The sequence below is a fragment of the Marmota flaviventris genome, chromosome 13, assembly GCF_047511675.1.
Source record: "Marmota flaviventris isolate mMarFla1 chromosome 13, mMarFla1.hap1, whole genome shotgun sequence".
NCBI classification, from domain to species: Eukaryota; Metazoa; Chordata; class Mammalia; order Rodentia; family Sciuridae; genus Marmota; species Marmota flaviventris.
In genome coordinates, this window is record NC_092510.1 from 18,964,524 (window position 1) to 18,980,934 (window position 16,411).

The 16,411-nt window shown below is 37.1% G+C and overlaps 1 protein-coding gene across 2 annotated transcripts; it reads left to right on the top strand.

Annotated features, from left to right (window-relative positions):
• The first annotated feature begins 33 nt into the window (after positions 1-33).
• Isca1 (iron-sulfur cluster assembly 1) lies at positions 34-14,773 on the top strand. Of its 2 annotated transcripts, XM_027920566.3 has the most exons (4): positions 34-211; positions 7,690-7,743; positions 12,015-12,120; positions 14,475-14,773. In XM_027920566.3, the coding sequence occupies exons 1-4, from the start codon at positions 131-133 to the stop codon at positions 14,621-14,623; spliced, it is 390 nt and encodes a 129-aa protein (XP_027776367.1). In that variant the 5' UTR covers positions 34-130; the 3' UTR covers positions 14,624-14,773. The 2 variants fall into 2 exon arrangements, with proteins under 2 accessions (XP_027776367.1, XP_027776368.1); XM_027920567.3 differs by lacking the exon at positions 7,690-7,743.
• The last annotated feature ends 1,638 nt before the right edge of the window (positions 14,774-16,411 follow it).

Sequence of the window (16,411 nt, forward strand, 5' to 3'; positions counted from 1 at the left end):
GGCGGGGCGGGGCGGGGCCAGGGGCGCTGTGCGCCGGAGCTTGTGGCGTCAATGCGCCCGCGGTGTCCATGGAGAGAGGTTGAGGTGGCCGAGCTCCGGCCGGAGGCACCCGGGCGCCGGGACGGCGAAGATGTCGGCCTCGTTAGTCCGGGCCACTGTCCGGGCTGTGAGCAAGAGGAAGCTGCAGCCCACCCGAGCCGCCCTCACCCTGGTGAGTGCACGCGGCGCGTGGCTGGGCCTGTGACATCGCTCACGTCCGCCCCCTGCCAGCGGAGGTCAAGGCGGCTGGGAGCCGGTTCGCAGGCCGCGGGCACGTCCGGGCGCTGGGGCCGCTGAGTTGCTGCAGCACCGCCGTTTTCCCGACTGGCCCGGGATAGAACGGTAAACAAGCCCCAGGCGGGGCTTCTGCGGGGGCCCCGGCGTCCCGGGAACTACGCTTCCCGGCAGGCTCTGCCCGGGCGGGGTGGGGGCGGGGAGGCTGACGTTGTGTGTCAGCGCGAGCCTAGCGGCGACCCTGCTACACCCCAGTTGCCGGAGGTCTCCTTCGCTGAGATCGGACGTACCTAGTGCCAGGTTTGGCAGGACGACACCAGGAGTCCTGCCCAGGAGGTGCGTGGGTAGGGGCGAGCCCCGGAACCCGCCTGTGCGAGAGGCCGAGAGGTGATAAAGCCCCCACCCCCTCCGAGGGCTAGGCTGCGGCGCACAAAGAGTTACTTCCTGGTGTCTGTGGTAGCGGAGGCTTTTTGAAACACCCCGTGAGCCCCCTGCAATCATAGGGTTTTACAAAGGACAAAGGATGAAGATTTTCACGCTGAGTTCACAGCGTTTTCTGGGAGAGAGGTCAAACACACAGAAAGGAGACCAGAACGCAAACCACAGATACTTAAAAGAATTCACTGAGTATACTGTACTCCCTCGGAACTCTGGATTTTTTTAGTTAAAGGGAAACTCGTATTACGTAGAATTAACCTTTCTAAAGGGTACAGTTCAGTGGTAGCACTCACAATGTTGTGCCACCATTTCTTCTATCTAGTGCCAACTCATTTGCACCTTAGTAAGCAACCTTCTGATCAGTTCAACTTGTTCTCAAATACTGTTAGTTAACCCACTCTTTGTGCAAGCATTCGCCTAGAGACTGGGAATCAGAAGACCTATTGCCATAAAATTAGTTGAAATAAAAGTCAAGTCGTGATCAGCTGGAAGAATTTATTTTTACTTCATCAGTGTTTAGGCCCTTGAGGTTACCCCAATTATATTCATACTGTATTCTGTATTACTTTTCTGTATTAGCCAGTACATTTTCATGTGTGGAAAATGTATCATGGAATCTAGAATTTTCCAAAGCCTTGAGAACTAACTAAAGGGCACAGCTCATACTTTGTGTCTCATTTCAATCTTAATAAAAATTATTCAGAATTCAAAAGAATTCTGATAATAGTAGATCTAAGAAAAGTCGGAAGGTAAGGATGGTTTTCTGACATTTCTTTTTCAATCGCCGTATGGCAAGTTATCTGTTCCTTCAGAATTTCTGTGTCATTCCCTTCTACTCCATTCTTGTTCTTTCAGCAGATATATCAAGATCTACTCTGGTTCAGAACAACAAATAATGAATTTCCACCCTTCATGGACAGTCATAAAGAAAGCTTTTGCCATCTCTTACGAGGAATAATAACACATCTCATAATCTCAGGCTAACTACCTCTCCCCTCTTGCTTGCTGCTTCTTCATTACATGTTATCATAGCAGTTGTCAGGTTTCAGGGTCTTCCATGTTGCCTGGCTCTACTGTAGGAGTCTGTTATCTAAATCCTAAGTGTTATGACTGACTTGAGAAGCTTCTTTCCCTATGATTTTCTTAGGAGATGGTGGGAGAGAAAAAGCACATTAGTGCTACTTTTCCACCATGATCTGTATTAATGGGCTGTCAGTCAATTTAGTCCTAGTATATGTACCCTTATCTCAAAACACTATGGCCTGTATTGTGTTTAGTTTTAAACCCAGAATGTTATGTCAAGCACAGAAGTAGGGAAGTGATCAAAGGCCTAATAAATGGAGACAGATAAGAGCACCCAAAAGAAGAGATAATAAAACAAGAAAGAGATAAATTTACTTGGATATATAAATTTTTACATCAGGAATTTGACATGTTGCAACATTCAAAAAGGAATGTACTTGTGGAGTCTACCTCAGATCAGAAAGGCTAGGAAAAGCAATTGATGACATGAAAAAATTACAGATTGTCTGCATTAACTTGTGTTGGTTCTGAAGAGAATTGGTGGATTGTTCAAAACAAGTGTTTAGACTGGTGATAAATTGCCTATGTAACTTTTATGCCAGAGTAACCTATGATTACAAAACACAAAGATTAAACAGGCACCTTTATTTCTGGCATTTAACAAGTCAAAATGAGTGTAATCCTAATTTAGGATTATAGATGACCCACACTGTACATAAAGTACAACCAAAGTTCTATAAGATGATAATGGTACACTGAATAATATAGTTGTTGAAACATGAAGAGAAGTTATGTACAGAGGTGCCTTGGGGCTTAACTTTCTAGTGGAACCTGGTTGATAAGGGTTTAGAAATGCTTAATATTTAATAAGCTATAATTCTTTGTATCAGAACCAGAAGTCCTTTGAAACAGTGACCAGGAACTAAGATTTTTACATGAAGGCAATTTAGGAACTATTAAAACATCGGGAGTAGTTCAGTAGTAGAATGTGCTTAGCTTTCACAAAGCCCTGGGTTCATCCCCAACATCAAAATAATCACAGAATTGTAAGAATAAAAACATGGTTGGGGGGCTGGGGATGTGGCTCAAGCGGTAGCGTGCTCATCTGGCATGCGTGCGGCCCGGGTTCGATCCTCGGCACCACATACAAACAAAGATGTTGTGTCCGCCGAAAACTAAAAAATAAATATTAAAAAAATTCTCTCTCTCTTTAAAAAAAAAAAAAAAAAAACATGGTTGGGGCTGGGGTTGTGGATGAGCGGTAGAGTGATCGCCTTGCACATGTGAGGCCCGGGGTTCTAGCCTCAGCACCACATAAAAATAAATAAAATAAAGGTATTATGTCAAACTACAACTGAAAAATAAAAATTTTTAAAAACACGGTATGTATATAATATCCACCACCTAGAAAGTATTCAATAAATGATGGATATCTTTATTACTGTGTATCAAATGAGAAGAATGATACGTTAAAAATTTTAATGGGAGCTGTTAAAATGTAAACGTACACTACAAATATTTTATAAGTGTATGTGTAATTACATGTGAATAGAAGATAAAAGAAAAACACCCTAATGCCAGTCATAGATGCTAAATAGTAGTGTAACAAAATATACTCATTGCTCATTGGTTGCCATTTACCTAACATCTTTTAAACATTAAAATGCCAGATTTTTAATAAAATTAAAATAGGTTATAATTGTTTGTGCATGTTTGTAAGTGTCTTTTCCTATAAATATAATAATAAAAATAGCTTGGAAGTAGATTTTAAATTGGCCCAAAATATCTTAAAAGATAATTCTCTCACTTTAAAAAGAACTTGTTCCTAGTTGGGTGCCATGGCACATTCCTATAGTCCCAGCAATATAGGAGAGGATTGCAAATTCAAGGCCAGTCAGGGCAACTTTGCAAAACCCTGTCTAAAAAAAAAAATAAAAAGTTAAAAGAATAAAAAGGGGTAGGGATGAGGCTTAGTGGTAAAATGTCCCTGGATTCAATCGCCAGTACCACCAAAACATTATGTTTCAATGGATTTTAATAGTCTCTTAAATTTTAAATTCACAGACTAAATCTGAGATTAATTATTATTAAGTCACAATTAATGACAATACAATTAATATCAATTTTGGGGGGGTACTGGGGATTGAACTCAGCCACTCAACCACTGAACCACATTCCCACCCCCTTTTGTATTTTATTTAGAGATAGGATCTCACTAAGTTGCTTAGCCCCTTGCTAAATTGCTAAGGCTGGCTTTGAACTCATGATCCTCCTGCCTCAGCCTCCCAGTCTGCTGGGATTATAGGTGTGTGCCACCGTGCCCTGCTAATTAGTATCGATTTTGAGGGGGAAATAGGGGTCCCCTAGTTGTCCTAGAGAATACATTGGTAATGTAAGGCTGCGTGTCATATGGTAGAAGATTTTATGCCATTTTCCAGATTGATTTCCCTAAACAAAAAGTTGCCAAACTATGCAAACAGTCCTTGGGCAAAGTAAGATATTTAGCTTCTGCCTTGTACTTGATACACAAAGTCCTTTTTTTGGAGGAGGGAAGGGGGATTGAATTCACAGCCTCAAACATGCTAGGCAAGTATTGTACTACTGAGCTATATCCCCAGCCCTAGAAGGTACTTTTTATAGGGAGAGGTTTTTTGTTTTTTTTTTAATTTTTCTAATTTGTTTTAATTAGTTATATCTGACAGTAGAATGCATTTATGCACTTTGATATATCATGCATAGATGGGATATAATTTCTCATTTTTCTAAGTGTACATGTTGTAGAATCAAATTGGTCATGCAGTCACATATATACATAAGAAAATTATGTATATATGCAGTCGCATATATACTTAAAGTAATAATAACAGAACATTATTTCGTTCTACTATAATTCCTATCCCCACATCCCCTCCCCCTTCCTTCCCTTCCCTCTACCTAATCTAAGGTAACTTCTCTAGTGCCCCAACCCCCTTATTGTGAATTAGCATCCACATATCAGAAAAAAACATTCGGCTTTTGGTTTTTTAGGATTGGCATATTTCACTTGGCATGATAGTCTCCAACTTTATCCATTTACTGGCAAATGCCATAATTTCATTCATTCTTCTTTAAAGCTAAGTAGTCCATTGGAGATACACACACACACACACACACACACACACATATATATATATATATATATATATATATATATAAAATATATCTCACATTTTCTTTCCATTCATCTATTGAAGGACACCTAGGTTTGTTCCATAGTTTAGCTATTGTGAATTGAGCTGCTATAAACACTGACGTGGCTGCATTACTGCTGATTTTAAGTCCTTTGAATATAAACCGAGGAATAGGATAGCTGGGTCACACGGTGGTTCCATTCTAAGTTTTCTGAGGAAATAGAGATTTTTTTTTTTTTTAAAGGACTTGTTCATTCTGACGTCTTAAAAAAAAAATCAATCACTTCAAAATTATTAGAACCATCATTTTCCCCTTGGTTGAATACTCAGTTAACAGTGTTATACATCAGTAGTAACATTCCCTCAATAGAGCATGTTTTGTTTTCACCTGACCCAGGAAAGTTAATGGGTTTTTTTTTTTTTTTTTTGGTTCTTATAAATACAGCTTCCAGGCACACAATCCTGTTTTAATGTTACTTTCTCATTGATTCCTTTCTGTATACAATATAAACATCAACAACCTTTTGATAGATAGACCATTTGCTGTGACTTGCTTCCTTTTATTGTGTTTAAATGTTTTCTACTAGGAGTTGAGGAAAGAAGAAAATATATAATTTTGTAAAACCAAATTTGATAATTTAGAAAATCACATGGAAAGGAGGAAAAAAAAAACTTGGAGCTAGTGGAGGAGGAGAGCCCTATGTTTTCTTCAGCACCTGGACTCTCTGCACCTTTTACCAGCCACACTAAACCAAAATTACCCATCAGTTTTTAGTTTGAACAAATATTTTTCCACGGTTATGCCTTTTTTTTTTTTTAACAGAAATCTTTTTTTTTTTTATTTGGCAGGAAATAGATTAATTTCTTAAGCACACACCTAGGAAATATGCCCATGAAAATTTACAAATGGAAAATAAAGCTTGCTTTTATTAGCATCCATTTAGAACAGTGAACAAGCACTTAAAAAAAAAGTTTTAATAAGTATATCTCTAAAAAGCTGATATTCTGTCATCTCAAAAAAAAAAAAAGATGCTGTAATTCTGCTTTTGAGCATTTCCTTATAATGCCCTCTGTGTTTTGTTGCTCTGTTCCTCTTCTTATACAACTGTGGGAAAAGGCCTTTAGAAGCCATCTGCCAGCCAGGAATGGTGGTGCACTCCTGTAATCCCAGCAACTCAAGATTCTGAGGCAGGAGGATCATGAGTTCAAAGCCAGCCTCAGCAATTTAGCAAGGCCCTAAGCAACATAGCAAGACCTGTCTCTAAATAAAATGTAAAAAGGGGCTGGGGATGTGGCTTAGTGGTAAAGCACTCCTGGGTTCAATCCCTAGTACCAAAAAAAAAAAAAAGAAATAGAAGTCATCTGCTGATGGTGATTTTTTTCTCTTTTTTTACAGTAACATAAGAAATACAGACTTACACACACACATATCATACATTAATAACTTAAAATGGTTCACTTATTTAACATCTGCTTTTTTTATTGTTTTTTAAAATGCTGGTATCGACCTTCTAAATTGACTTCATGACCCTTCTAACTAGGGTCCACTCTGTGTTTAAGCATTCTTGTCTTGTGACCGCGAGCCCCAACCCAGACAGCACACTCCAGGGCCAATCCTTGGGTCTTTTCCCCCAGTAGATACTTGAGTCCTGGCTACAGTTGACTACTAAGCCATAGGTCATAATATGGACATCAGGAATTCACAAAAACCAAAGGACCAGTACAGCATTGCTGGTTAGAGGAGCTCATAAATCAGAAACTAGGAAATACATCATCTCTTCATTAATAGTTGAGCTTATTGTGCCTGGCACTGTCCTGAATGCCTTTCCTGAATTTGAATATGTTATCCTCACTAGAATCCTAAAGAAGAGGGACTGTTATCCATATTTCACCAGTTAAGGGACTAGGAGTCAGAGAAGCTGCTTAACATAACTGCCTTGGAGGACACCAAAGAAGTAGACCAAAAAGCCCCCAAACAGACTCTTCTCAGTAGCCTCTTTCCCAAGAAGTTTGGTTTGGTAATGCTAACCTGAGGGCACAGGATAGGTCATCACATTTTTCTCATGTTGAGGATCACTGAGCCAGGTTAAACCATTCTTCCTGAGAAACAACAACATTTTTATCATTGTCTAGTTATGTTCATCTAGGTATCCAGAGATGTTGGTTTAATTCACATTGAAAACCTATGTGAGCATTTGATGTGACTGAGAAGCATACCTTGGGTTTCTTTTGTGCCGGTAATACTCTTTCTTCTGTGCATTTTGATGGATTTGGATTAGATTGTAAGTTTGCACTCTCTTGCTTGCACACACTCTCTTTCTCTCCCCCCCCAACATGTATGTGTGTGTGTGTGTGTGTGTATAAAATAATAATCAATAGAAAAAGCACCGGAGAGGGTTGGCTTTTCCACTGAGATACTTGATTTTGTTCATTGGCATTCTGTGTGTCTGGCAGTGTGTTTGTTGCTGGGCATACAGTAAGGGCACAAAATAAATGCTGCCTAGGAAAATCACACTTGTAATGTAAGTAGATAATACAGTAAGTATATGAGAGAACTAACCTAGATCAGAGCAAGATTTAAAAGGATGTTGCTAGCAGTTTTGACAAAGAGGTTTTAATTGAGCAGACCTTCATGTGTTTGGGTATAAAAGCCACAAAGTATCTTGGCAAGAATGAAACAAAACTTTCACATGAATTTGCTAAAGACAGACTTTAATAGTCTTTAAAGACTATTCAAGAATGCTAGTTTTATAGCTAAAAACTTAATAACATTTTCATTTTTCAGACACCTTCAGCAGTAAACAAGATAAAACAGCTTCTTAAAGATAAGCCTGAGCACGTAAGTAAAGCCTATCAAACAAATATGTACTAAAAAATTAAAGTTCTCTTTTCAGAATGAATATATTTTGTGACAATGTGCTTTCGTTAATTAGAAATTTTTTTCTTTTCTTTTTTTCTGTGGTGCTAGGGGTTGAACCCAAGGTCTCACTATGCTAGGCAAGCCCTCTCCCACCGAACTACACCCTCATCCCTGCACATGATTTTTAAAAATTCAAATAATACAGAAGGGGATATTCAGTATAAAAGAAGTTACTCTCAACTCTAGACTCTTCATTGTCATTCTTCCTTCCAAAAGCAACCTCTTAGTGTCCTTGAAGAGATAATAATATTTGATATGGCCAAACCAGAACTTCTCTGCCTTCACACTGTTGATGTTTTAGAGTGGTTTTTAGGATATTTGACATCATCTCTGGCCTCTACCTACTAGTTGCCAGTAGCACCCTCTTCTCTTTCTGTGACAACTAAACCCACTGATCTACACTCTTCTTATTATTCTTGTCTCTCTATTACTATTTCCCATATGTGCTATGGTTTCACCTTGCTTTTTACCCTTAATAGGCTTGAAGATCTTTCCATGTCATTGTGCAAAGGTCTGCTTCCCCCACTGGGCATAGTGGAAGCCTATAATCCCAGCAGCTTGGGAGGCTGAGGCAGGAGGATCAAAAGTTTAAAGCCAGCCTCCTCAGCAATGTGTCAAGGCCCAAAGCATAGTGAAACACCCTGTCTCATATAAAAAATAACAAAGATCCAGGTTAAGGTCAGTGGTTAAGCACCCCGGGGTTCAATCCCTGGTACCAAAAAAAAAAAAAAAGGAAAGAAAAAATCTGCCTCATCTTCATGACCTTGTATAGTGTATTTTATACATTCATTGTTTTCTTTAACCAGTTCATTATATTAAGGGTCATTTGGGTTGTTTTCCTTCATTACTGCCACAAACATCATTTAACAGCTATTTGTTTAGTAGAGGTGTGTATGCCTGGCCCTTGTTATGGACCTGGAAGCATGACATAGTGTACCTGTTTCCTGGAGGTAGAATTGTTGAGTTAGGGATGTGTGTATCATCTTAATTGTAGTGCATTGTTAAGGGTTAATGGTATACTGTAAATCACTTCAAAAAATGAACTGTCGATAGTTAATATTTAGCCTACAGAGTTATTTCTGGGTTCTCTTGTACAATCTATACATTACAAAGTAGTGGGAGTTCTCAGCACTTCCCTCCTAAGAATTAATAAATGCTGACCAATGTTAGTGTTCCAATTCAGTTTGAATTGAAACAGTATAAATTGGCCAATTGAAACAGGAAGTCAGTTTGTAGATTTAAAGGATGTTCATTCCTATTGACATAAAAAGGTATCATTTATAGTATGAACAATCCCTTTTCCCAACTGTAGTTACCTAATGCTGTGTTTTCATAAACTTTTCTATTGGTGCATTATAATTACATGTATTAGTGGGACTCATTTCAGCATATTCATATATGCACATAATATAATTTAGTCAGTTTCATTCTCTAGTGCTTGCTTTCCCTTTCCTTCTCTCCCTTGTTTTCCTTGATTCTCTTCCTTTACTGGTCTCCCTTCTATTTTCCTGAGATTCCTCTTAACCCACTTTTTTTTTCTTTTCTTTTTTCTTTTTCTTTATCTTCCACTTGTAAGAGAAAACAAACAATCTTGATTTTTGGAGTCTGGCTTATTTCACTTAACATAATGCTCTCACGTTCCATCTCTTTACTTGCAGATGACTTAATTTAGTTCTTTATGGCTAAATAAAAACCATTGTTTATATATACTACATCTTCTTTATCCATTTATCTGTTGCTAGACACCTAGGCTGGTTCCATGAATTTCACTACTATAAACATGGGTATACATGTATGGCATAGTATATATGATATATATGACATAGTATATTGACAAATATTTATGATGGGTGCTTCAGGAATTAATCCTGGCAGTTTATTATTTTTCATTCTGAATATGTAAAATTCTCTCATACATTTTCTAAGCTGTCACTCTGAAGATGAATAAAATTTACCACTCTATGATTGCTTTTATAAAGCAAGCACATATTGCTGTCTTTCAGAGAATCAGGATCTACTGGTGAAATAATACTTAAGATGATAATAATACTTTGTATACTTAAATGAAAAAGCAGGCTCTAAGGCAGAGAGCATAGATTGATATTAGAAAATTGCATTAACATAGATATTAGTATTTAAAAGTGCTGTTTGGGCACTTTTTAATTTTTTTTTTCTTGATACTGGGCATCAGACACAGGGCCTCTATTATGCTAAGTACACATTACCACTAATACCTTTTTTGAACATCTTATGTTTACATTGACTACGGTCTTTGCTTTCTGAAACTTGAAAACATTTATACAGGTCTGCCCTAGGATTTAGGCTTTTGTATAGAGGTAGCATAATTTCCAGGTAGTAGCCTATGAAACTTAATGAATCCTAACCAGAAGGAAACATCCAGAGAACTTCTCACAGAATGAGATGGAATATTCAGAAAGTACATTCTTTTAAAAAGGTATCTTTGCCATCAGGTGTTTTTGTTGTTGTTTTCTTTCTTTTAAAAAATACACTTATTTTTTATTTTTCCCTTATTTTTGGCATATTATTATTTTTTGTTTTTAGTTAGAAGTGACTTTTCTTTGCTATTTTTTCTTCTTGTGTCGGAATTGAACCCACGACCTTATACATGCTAGGTGATTTTTTATTTTTTAAATTAAAACTCTGCTATTAAAATTTTTTATTTCTAAGGAAAAAAGAAGGCAGAGTAGAATTTCATCAGAATAAAAGATCTGTGGAATAAACAGGGAATTAAGTGGGAGGGAAAAAAGACAAGATAAGGGAAGAGAAGAACAATTGAATGAATCTATCCTAACTTTTCTTTGTACATATATGAATATATGCAGTGAATATCACCTAATATTATGTATAACTAAAAAAGAACCAATAAAGAAAATATTGGACTAGGGTTATGGCTCAGTGGTAGAGCCTTTGCCTAGCATGCACAAGGCACTGTGTTTGATCCCCAGACCACATAAAAAATTAAATAAACAAAATAAAGGTATCGTGTCCATCTACAACTACAAATAAAAAATGTTTAGAATAAATACTAAGAAAAAATATCTATTTCTAGCCAAGTATAGTGGTGCACACCAGTAATTCCAGCAGCTGGGGAGGCTGAGGATCATGAGTTCAAAGCCAGCCTCAGCAACTTATTGAGGACCTAAGCAATTTAGCAAGACCCGTCTCTAAATAAAATATTGAAAAAAGTCTGGGGATGTGGCTCAGTGGTTAAGTTCTCCTGGGTTCAATCCCTGGTACCAAAAAAAAAATCTTTTTTTTAAATTTCTAAATTGGATGTTCAGTAGTAAGGGTCAGTTAATTAACATAAGAGCTGAGGTCGAAGCTCAGTGATAGAGCATTTACCTAGCAGGCTTGGCCAAGGCCCTGGGTTTGATCACCAGCACTGCAAAATAAATAAATAATAATAATAATTAAGTGAAATATTATGTGGCCATTACTTGCAAATGATTTGTGAAAGTAAATTCCATGGGGAAAATGATGTCTTAAGTATATACAACTAGGGGCTGGGGATGTGGCTCAAGTGGTAGTGCGCTCGCCTGGCATGCGTGCGGCCTGGGTTTGATCCTCAGCACCACATACAAACAAAGATGTTGTGTCCGCCGAAAACTAAAAATTAAATATGAAAAAAAATTCTCTCTCTCTCTCTCTCTATTTAAAAATATATATATATACAACTAAATATAGAATAAATTTTAATTTCACTATAATAAAAATATTCAAATTATATATGTGACAAGGACTGGAAAAAACGGGGGGGGGGGGGTTTCTGGTCTGTATTGTTTTTTGTGCATCATTGGTTTTTATTTTTTTGGATACCTGCTAATATTATAATAATTATACAAAAATAAAATTTTTCAAATTCTTATTTCCTGTTTTGTTATTTTGTTTTTTGTACCAAGGATTGAACCCTTGGGGTACTTTACTCTTGAGCCCTTTTATTTTCTGTTTTGAGATGGGTTTTACTAAGTTGCCAAAACTGACTTCAAATTAGGATTATGTGCCACCATGATCTGCTCCTACAAGGACATTATTTATAACCAGAAATCTAATTTTGTTAACTTATGAGAAATTTAATAATAGTAATAAATAGCCAATGTTTTTTATTAGTGTGATTGTTTAATCTGTTCAACTTTAAAACTGAGTTTATATTTTTTTTAATTCTTTTTCAGGTAGGTGTGAAAGTCGGTGTCCGAACTAGGGGTTGTAATGGCCTTTCTTACACTCTGGAATATACAAAGACAAAGGGAGATTCTGATGAAGAAGTTGTTCAAGATGGTAAGTTTTTGACAGATTTTTCCGGACACTTTGTTTTGCTTAAAAATTTTATCCTTGTAGCCAGGCACAGTGGTACACGCCTGTAATCCCAGTGACTCAGGAAGCTAAGACAGAAGGATTGCAAGTTCAAGACCAGCCTCAGCAACTTAATGAGGCTCTAAGCAACTTAGTGAAACCTGACTCAAAATAAAAAATAAAAAGGGATAGGGATGTAGCTTAGTGGTAGCTTAGTGGTTCAATCCCCAGTACCAAAAAAAAGAAAAAATAGCTTTGTGAAGAATGAATTAATGATAGAAATAGAAATTATATAAATAGTGCTCACTGTATGCTAGGTGTTGGTTAATGAACTTAAATGTTATATGATTTATACTTAACAACTTAATTAGGGTGATACCATGTTATACCTTTATACTTTTTTTTTTAATTCATTGGGTTTTGTTGTTATTGCTTTTGTTGTTATTATTTGTTTGCTTATTTATTATACCTGTTTTCTGTTGAAGAAACTGAGGTATGGAGAGGTTAAATAATTTACACATGATCACACAGTGAGTAAGTGGCCTAATGAAATATGAACCCAATCAATTCAATTCTCTCCAGAGGCTGTGCTTTTAGTAACCAGTAGGTTAGTTGGTAAGTTGTTTGTTTTAACTCTGAAAGGTCATTCTTGTGTCCAGAAAGATTTTAAACTTCAGAGTGAACCAACCAGCCATTTTTGTGTGAAGCAACAATTTTACATTTATGTCAAATAAGTAATGCTTTTTTAAACTCATACTCTTAAGAAAGTCTTTTTTTCCAATTTTTATTAAAATTTTCTGTTTTTTAATATATTTAGCACCAACTCTCCCAACCAAGGATTTGATAAAAACCTATTTAAAGGAAGATAAATAATGCTACCACTATGGGAGAACTTGAGTGTTCATGATTTTTGCCATGATGGTTTTCTGCATTGGAGGTGTGCTCTGGGCTAGTTTGCAGTCCTTGCCTACATGGAGGGACAAGGTCTAGATTCTTAAGTGTTCTTTTATCTTATTAAACTGACTTCAAGAAAGACATTTGTTAATATTTTAAATCATTTTTAAGACTGACTGAAAATGTCATAAACTTAAGATTTTCATCTTAGAGAAGACCTGTATTTACCTATAGTTCATATGTAGGTAACGACTCAAATGACTCAGTTTCTTGTAAAGAAGAAAGCTGCTTTTTTTTTTTTTTTTTTTTACCTATACTTCATATGTAGGTAATGACTCAGTTTCTTGAAAAGAAGAAAGCTTTTTTTTTCCCCTCTTCGGTACGAGGAATTAATTAAACACAGGATTGCTTAACTACTGAGCCACATCCCCGGGCCTTTTATATTTTATTAGAGACAGGGTCTCACTGAGTTCCTTGGGGCCTTCCTAAATTGCTGAGGCTTGCTTGGAACTCACAATCCTCCTGCCTCAGCCTCCCAAGCCGCTGGGATTACAGACATGCGACACCATGCCCGGCACAGGAAGAAAGCTTTTTAAACTAATTGTATTTGCCAAAATGTTGACTTCTATCTACATAATTAGTAAGGAATATTATTCATTTTTTGGCCCATAACCAGAACTATTGTACTGATCTGGCTTATTAAAGTAGTCCTATTTTTCTCACAGTCCTCTGGATATTTGACACTTAGCCATGTGTTGAGAATATAGATGCCATTACAAGGTATTTGTAAATTTTATTGGCTCCATCTTTACAAAACAGTTACTAAGAATACACATATTTTTTTCATTTTGCAAATTGAAAAAATTGAAGTAAAGACAGATAATCGTTTTGCACGGTTGACATGGAATTTACTTGTATAAAACTACCTTCCCTTATATAATGTGGGGGACATAGGAGATTGACAGGAATCTGGTGGAGGGTTTTTTTGTTTTTTCATTGCTGGGGATCAGACTCAGGGCTTCGTGCGTGCTGTACAAGCCCTTTGCCTCTGAGCCACATCACCAGCCTTCTTAATTTTTATTTTGAGACAAGCAGGGTGTCACTAAGTTGCCCATGCTTAACCTCAAACTACAGTCTTTCTGTCTCACACTTCAATTCACTGGGATTTCAGGAATGCACAACCTGTCAAGCTCTGACTGCTTTTCATTAGTATAATTGTTTAATCTGAACTACTTTAAAACTGAGTTTATATCTTTAGTTCTTTTTTCGGGTAGGTATCAAAGTCTGTGTCCAAACCAGGGGTTCAGTTCGGTCACCAACTTTGAAACCCGTTCAGAAGCTTCCTGTAGAATTTTGTTAGTAGTTACTATTTAAAGTTCACTGTGCTTTGAATCAAGTTCCATAGGCTACAGGCTTTATATGACCCATGTTTTCTTTTCCCCAAGGAGTCAGAGTGTTCATCGAAAAGAAAGCACAGCTGACACTTTTAGGAACAGAAATGGACTATGTTGAAGATAAATTATCCAGTGAGTTTGTCTTCAATAACCCAAACATCAAAGGAACTTGTGGCTGTGGAGAAAGCTTTAATATTTGAAACCTCAGGATTCCTCTGGCTGTAAACTCCAGGAAAGCTTGCTGAAACCTTGGAGCTTGCTGAAGAAATCATGTCACTGTCACTTGCCTAAGGTTTATAATATGTGGCCACCTTATGAGGAAAATAAAGTGATGCATTTTGAAAATGGAAGCCAGTATGTTAGATTCCAGAAGACATGATATTTGTATTCTCCATATGGGGCAGAAAATGAGAAGCCATTGCTCTTTTTGGATCATTGTTATGTAAAGAAAAAAATCCTACCCTACACTTAATTCTCATATTCCTTTCTGTTAGAACCAGTTTCAATAATACTGCCTCCCTGACAGTAATTCACAAAACAGGTTAATAGGTATGTGCTTGCTAAATTTGTATCAAATGGCTTAAATGTGCATCTCATGGGCATTTTCCCAACCAGATTAGTGGTTCCCAAAACTCAGAGGTGAGAAGTCCTTGACTACTGATAGTAACATGGCAGTGCATTGTTTTTCTACCCAAATTGGCATGACCTCTTTTTTTACATTTTTATCAAAATTGTCAAATGCCTCATTTGTGTACCCTTCAACAGTACTAGGAAAAAGACTTCCTTAAAGTGTAGTGCAGAATAGTTCCAAGTGATGAGAGAAAAAAGTGAGGAATATTTTATCCACCTGTTTTACGACTTTTTTTTTTTTCCATCCTAAGAGTCTGCTCAAAGCCTACTTAGATCCTTTTAGTTGGAAGGTCTCTTAAAAACCATCTAACCCATTCCCCTCAATTCTATATAGTAAGAAACAAACTCCAGGGAAGCTGAAGGCCATTTGTCCACATTGCTCTGCAACTAGGAGACAGCTTGGGCCCTACCCCATCACCTCATCCTCATAGGGAACACTTGTGCTCAGCTTTCCAAGGCAGTGAAGGGAAATGATAGTGTAGCTTAATCTGGTCAACATTTGGATAGAGTTTCCTTTATAAGCTGATGAGATCCTCTTGTATTTTATTTTGAGAGAGGGGACAAATATTATTTTCAGTCTTTTTTATGTGAATCACCATCTTGTTTCTTTAAAACTTAGAAACAGTGGTCTACACTAGTAGAGAATATATTACAGCAGCCCAGCCCACTCCATTCTTTTAAGGTATAATAGTGATTATAAAGCAGAACATGGGGGTCTTTACTTAAAATTCTCATTATGTGTACACTTCCTGGTTCCTAGGTCCAATTGCTAAAATTTTTAAACAATATTACAACATTTTGATCACCAACTTTTCTTTTAAAGTAGCCCTTTTTTCACTTAGTCTACTGATTCCCCTGGGTTTGACATATTAAATATTCTCTAAGATGATATACTTTTTTTGAAAGCTGATTCTCATGAATTAAAGTAGCTGAGCTCCTTTGTGTTTGTCCCATTTACTAAAGTATCTGACACAAAATGCACCAAAACTTAGAGCAGCAGTTCATGAGTTTGTATTGATAATATAATTGTTGATCTACTCATAATTTGTGCAATACTGTATGTAGAGATTGAGTTATCAATAAAAAAAAAATGTGGCCTCTATGTTATCAGAAAAATGCCTTTTGTTGAGGGAGAGGTTTGGGGTAGTAGTTGCTAAAGCTACTAATGAATAATTGTGCTTTTTTTTTTTTTTTTTGCCCAGTCTCCACACAACCCCTGAGAGATCTCCTCAAATTGTTCTCATCACCAAATAGCCCTGCTAACAACCATCTTCAAGAGGAAAGAACATTATTCCCACCAAGAATGCTTTTCCCTTCATGTTTACTTCATCTAAGAAGGCACTAACTTTATTTCAGGC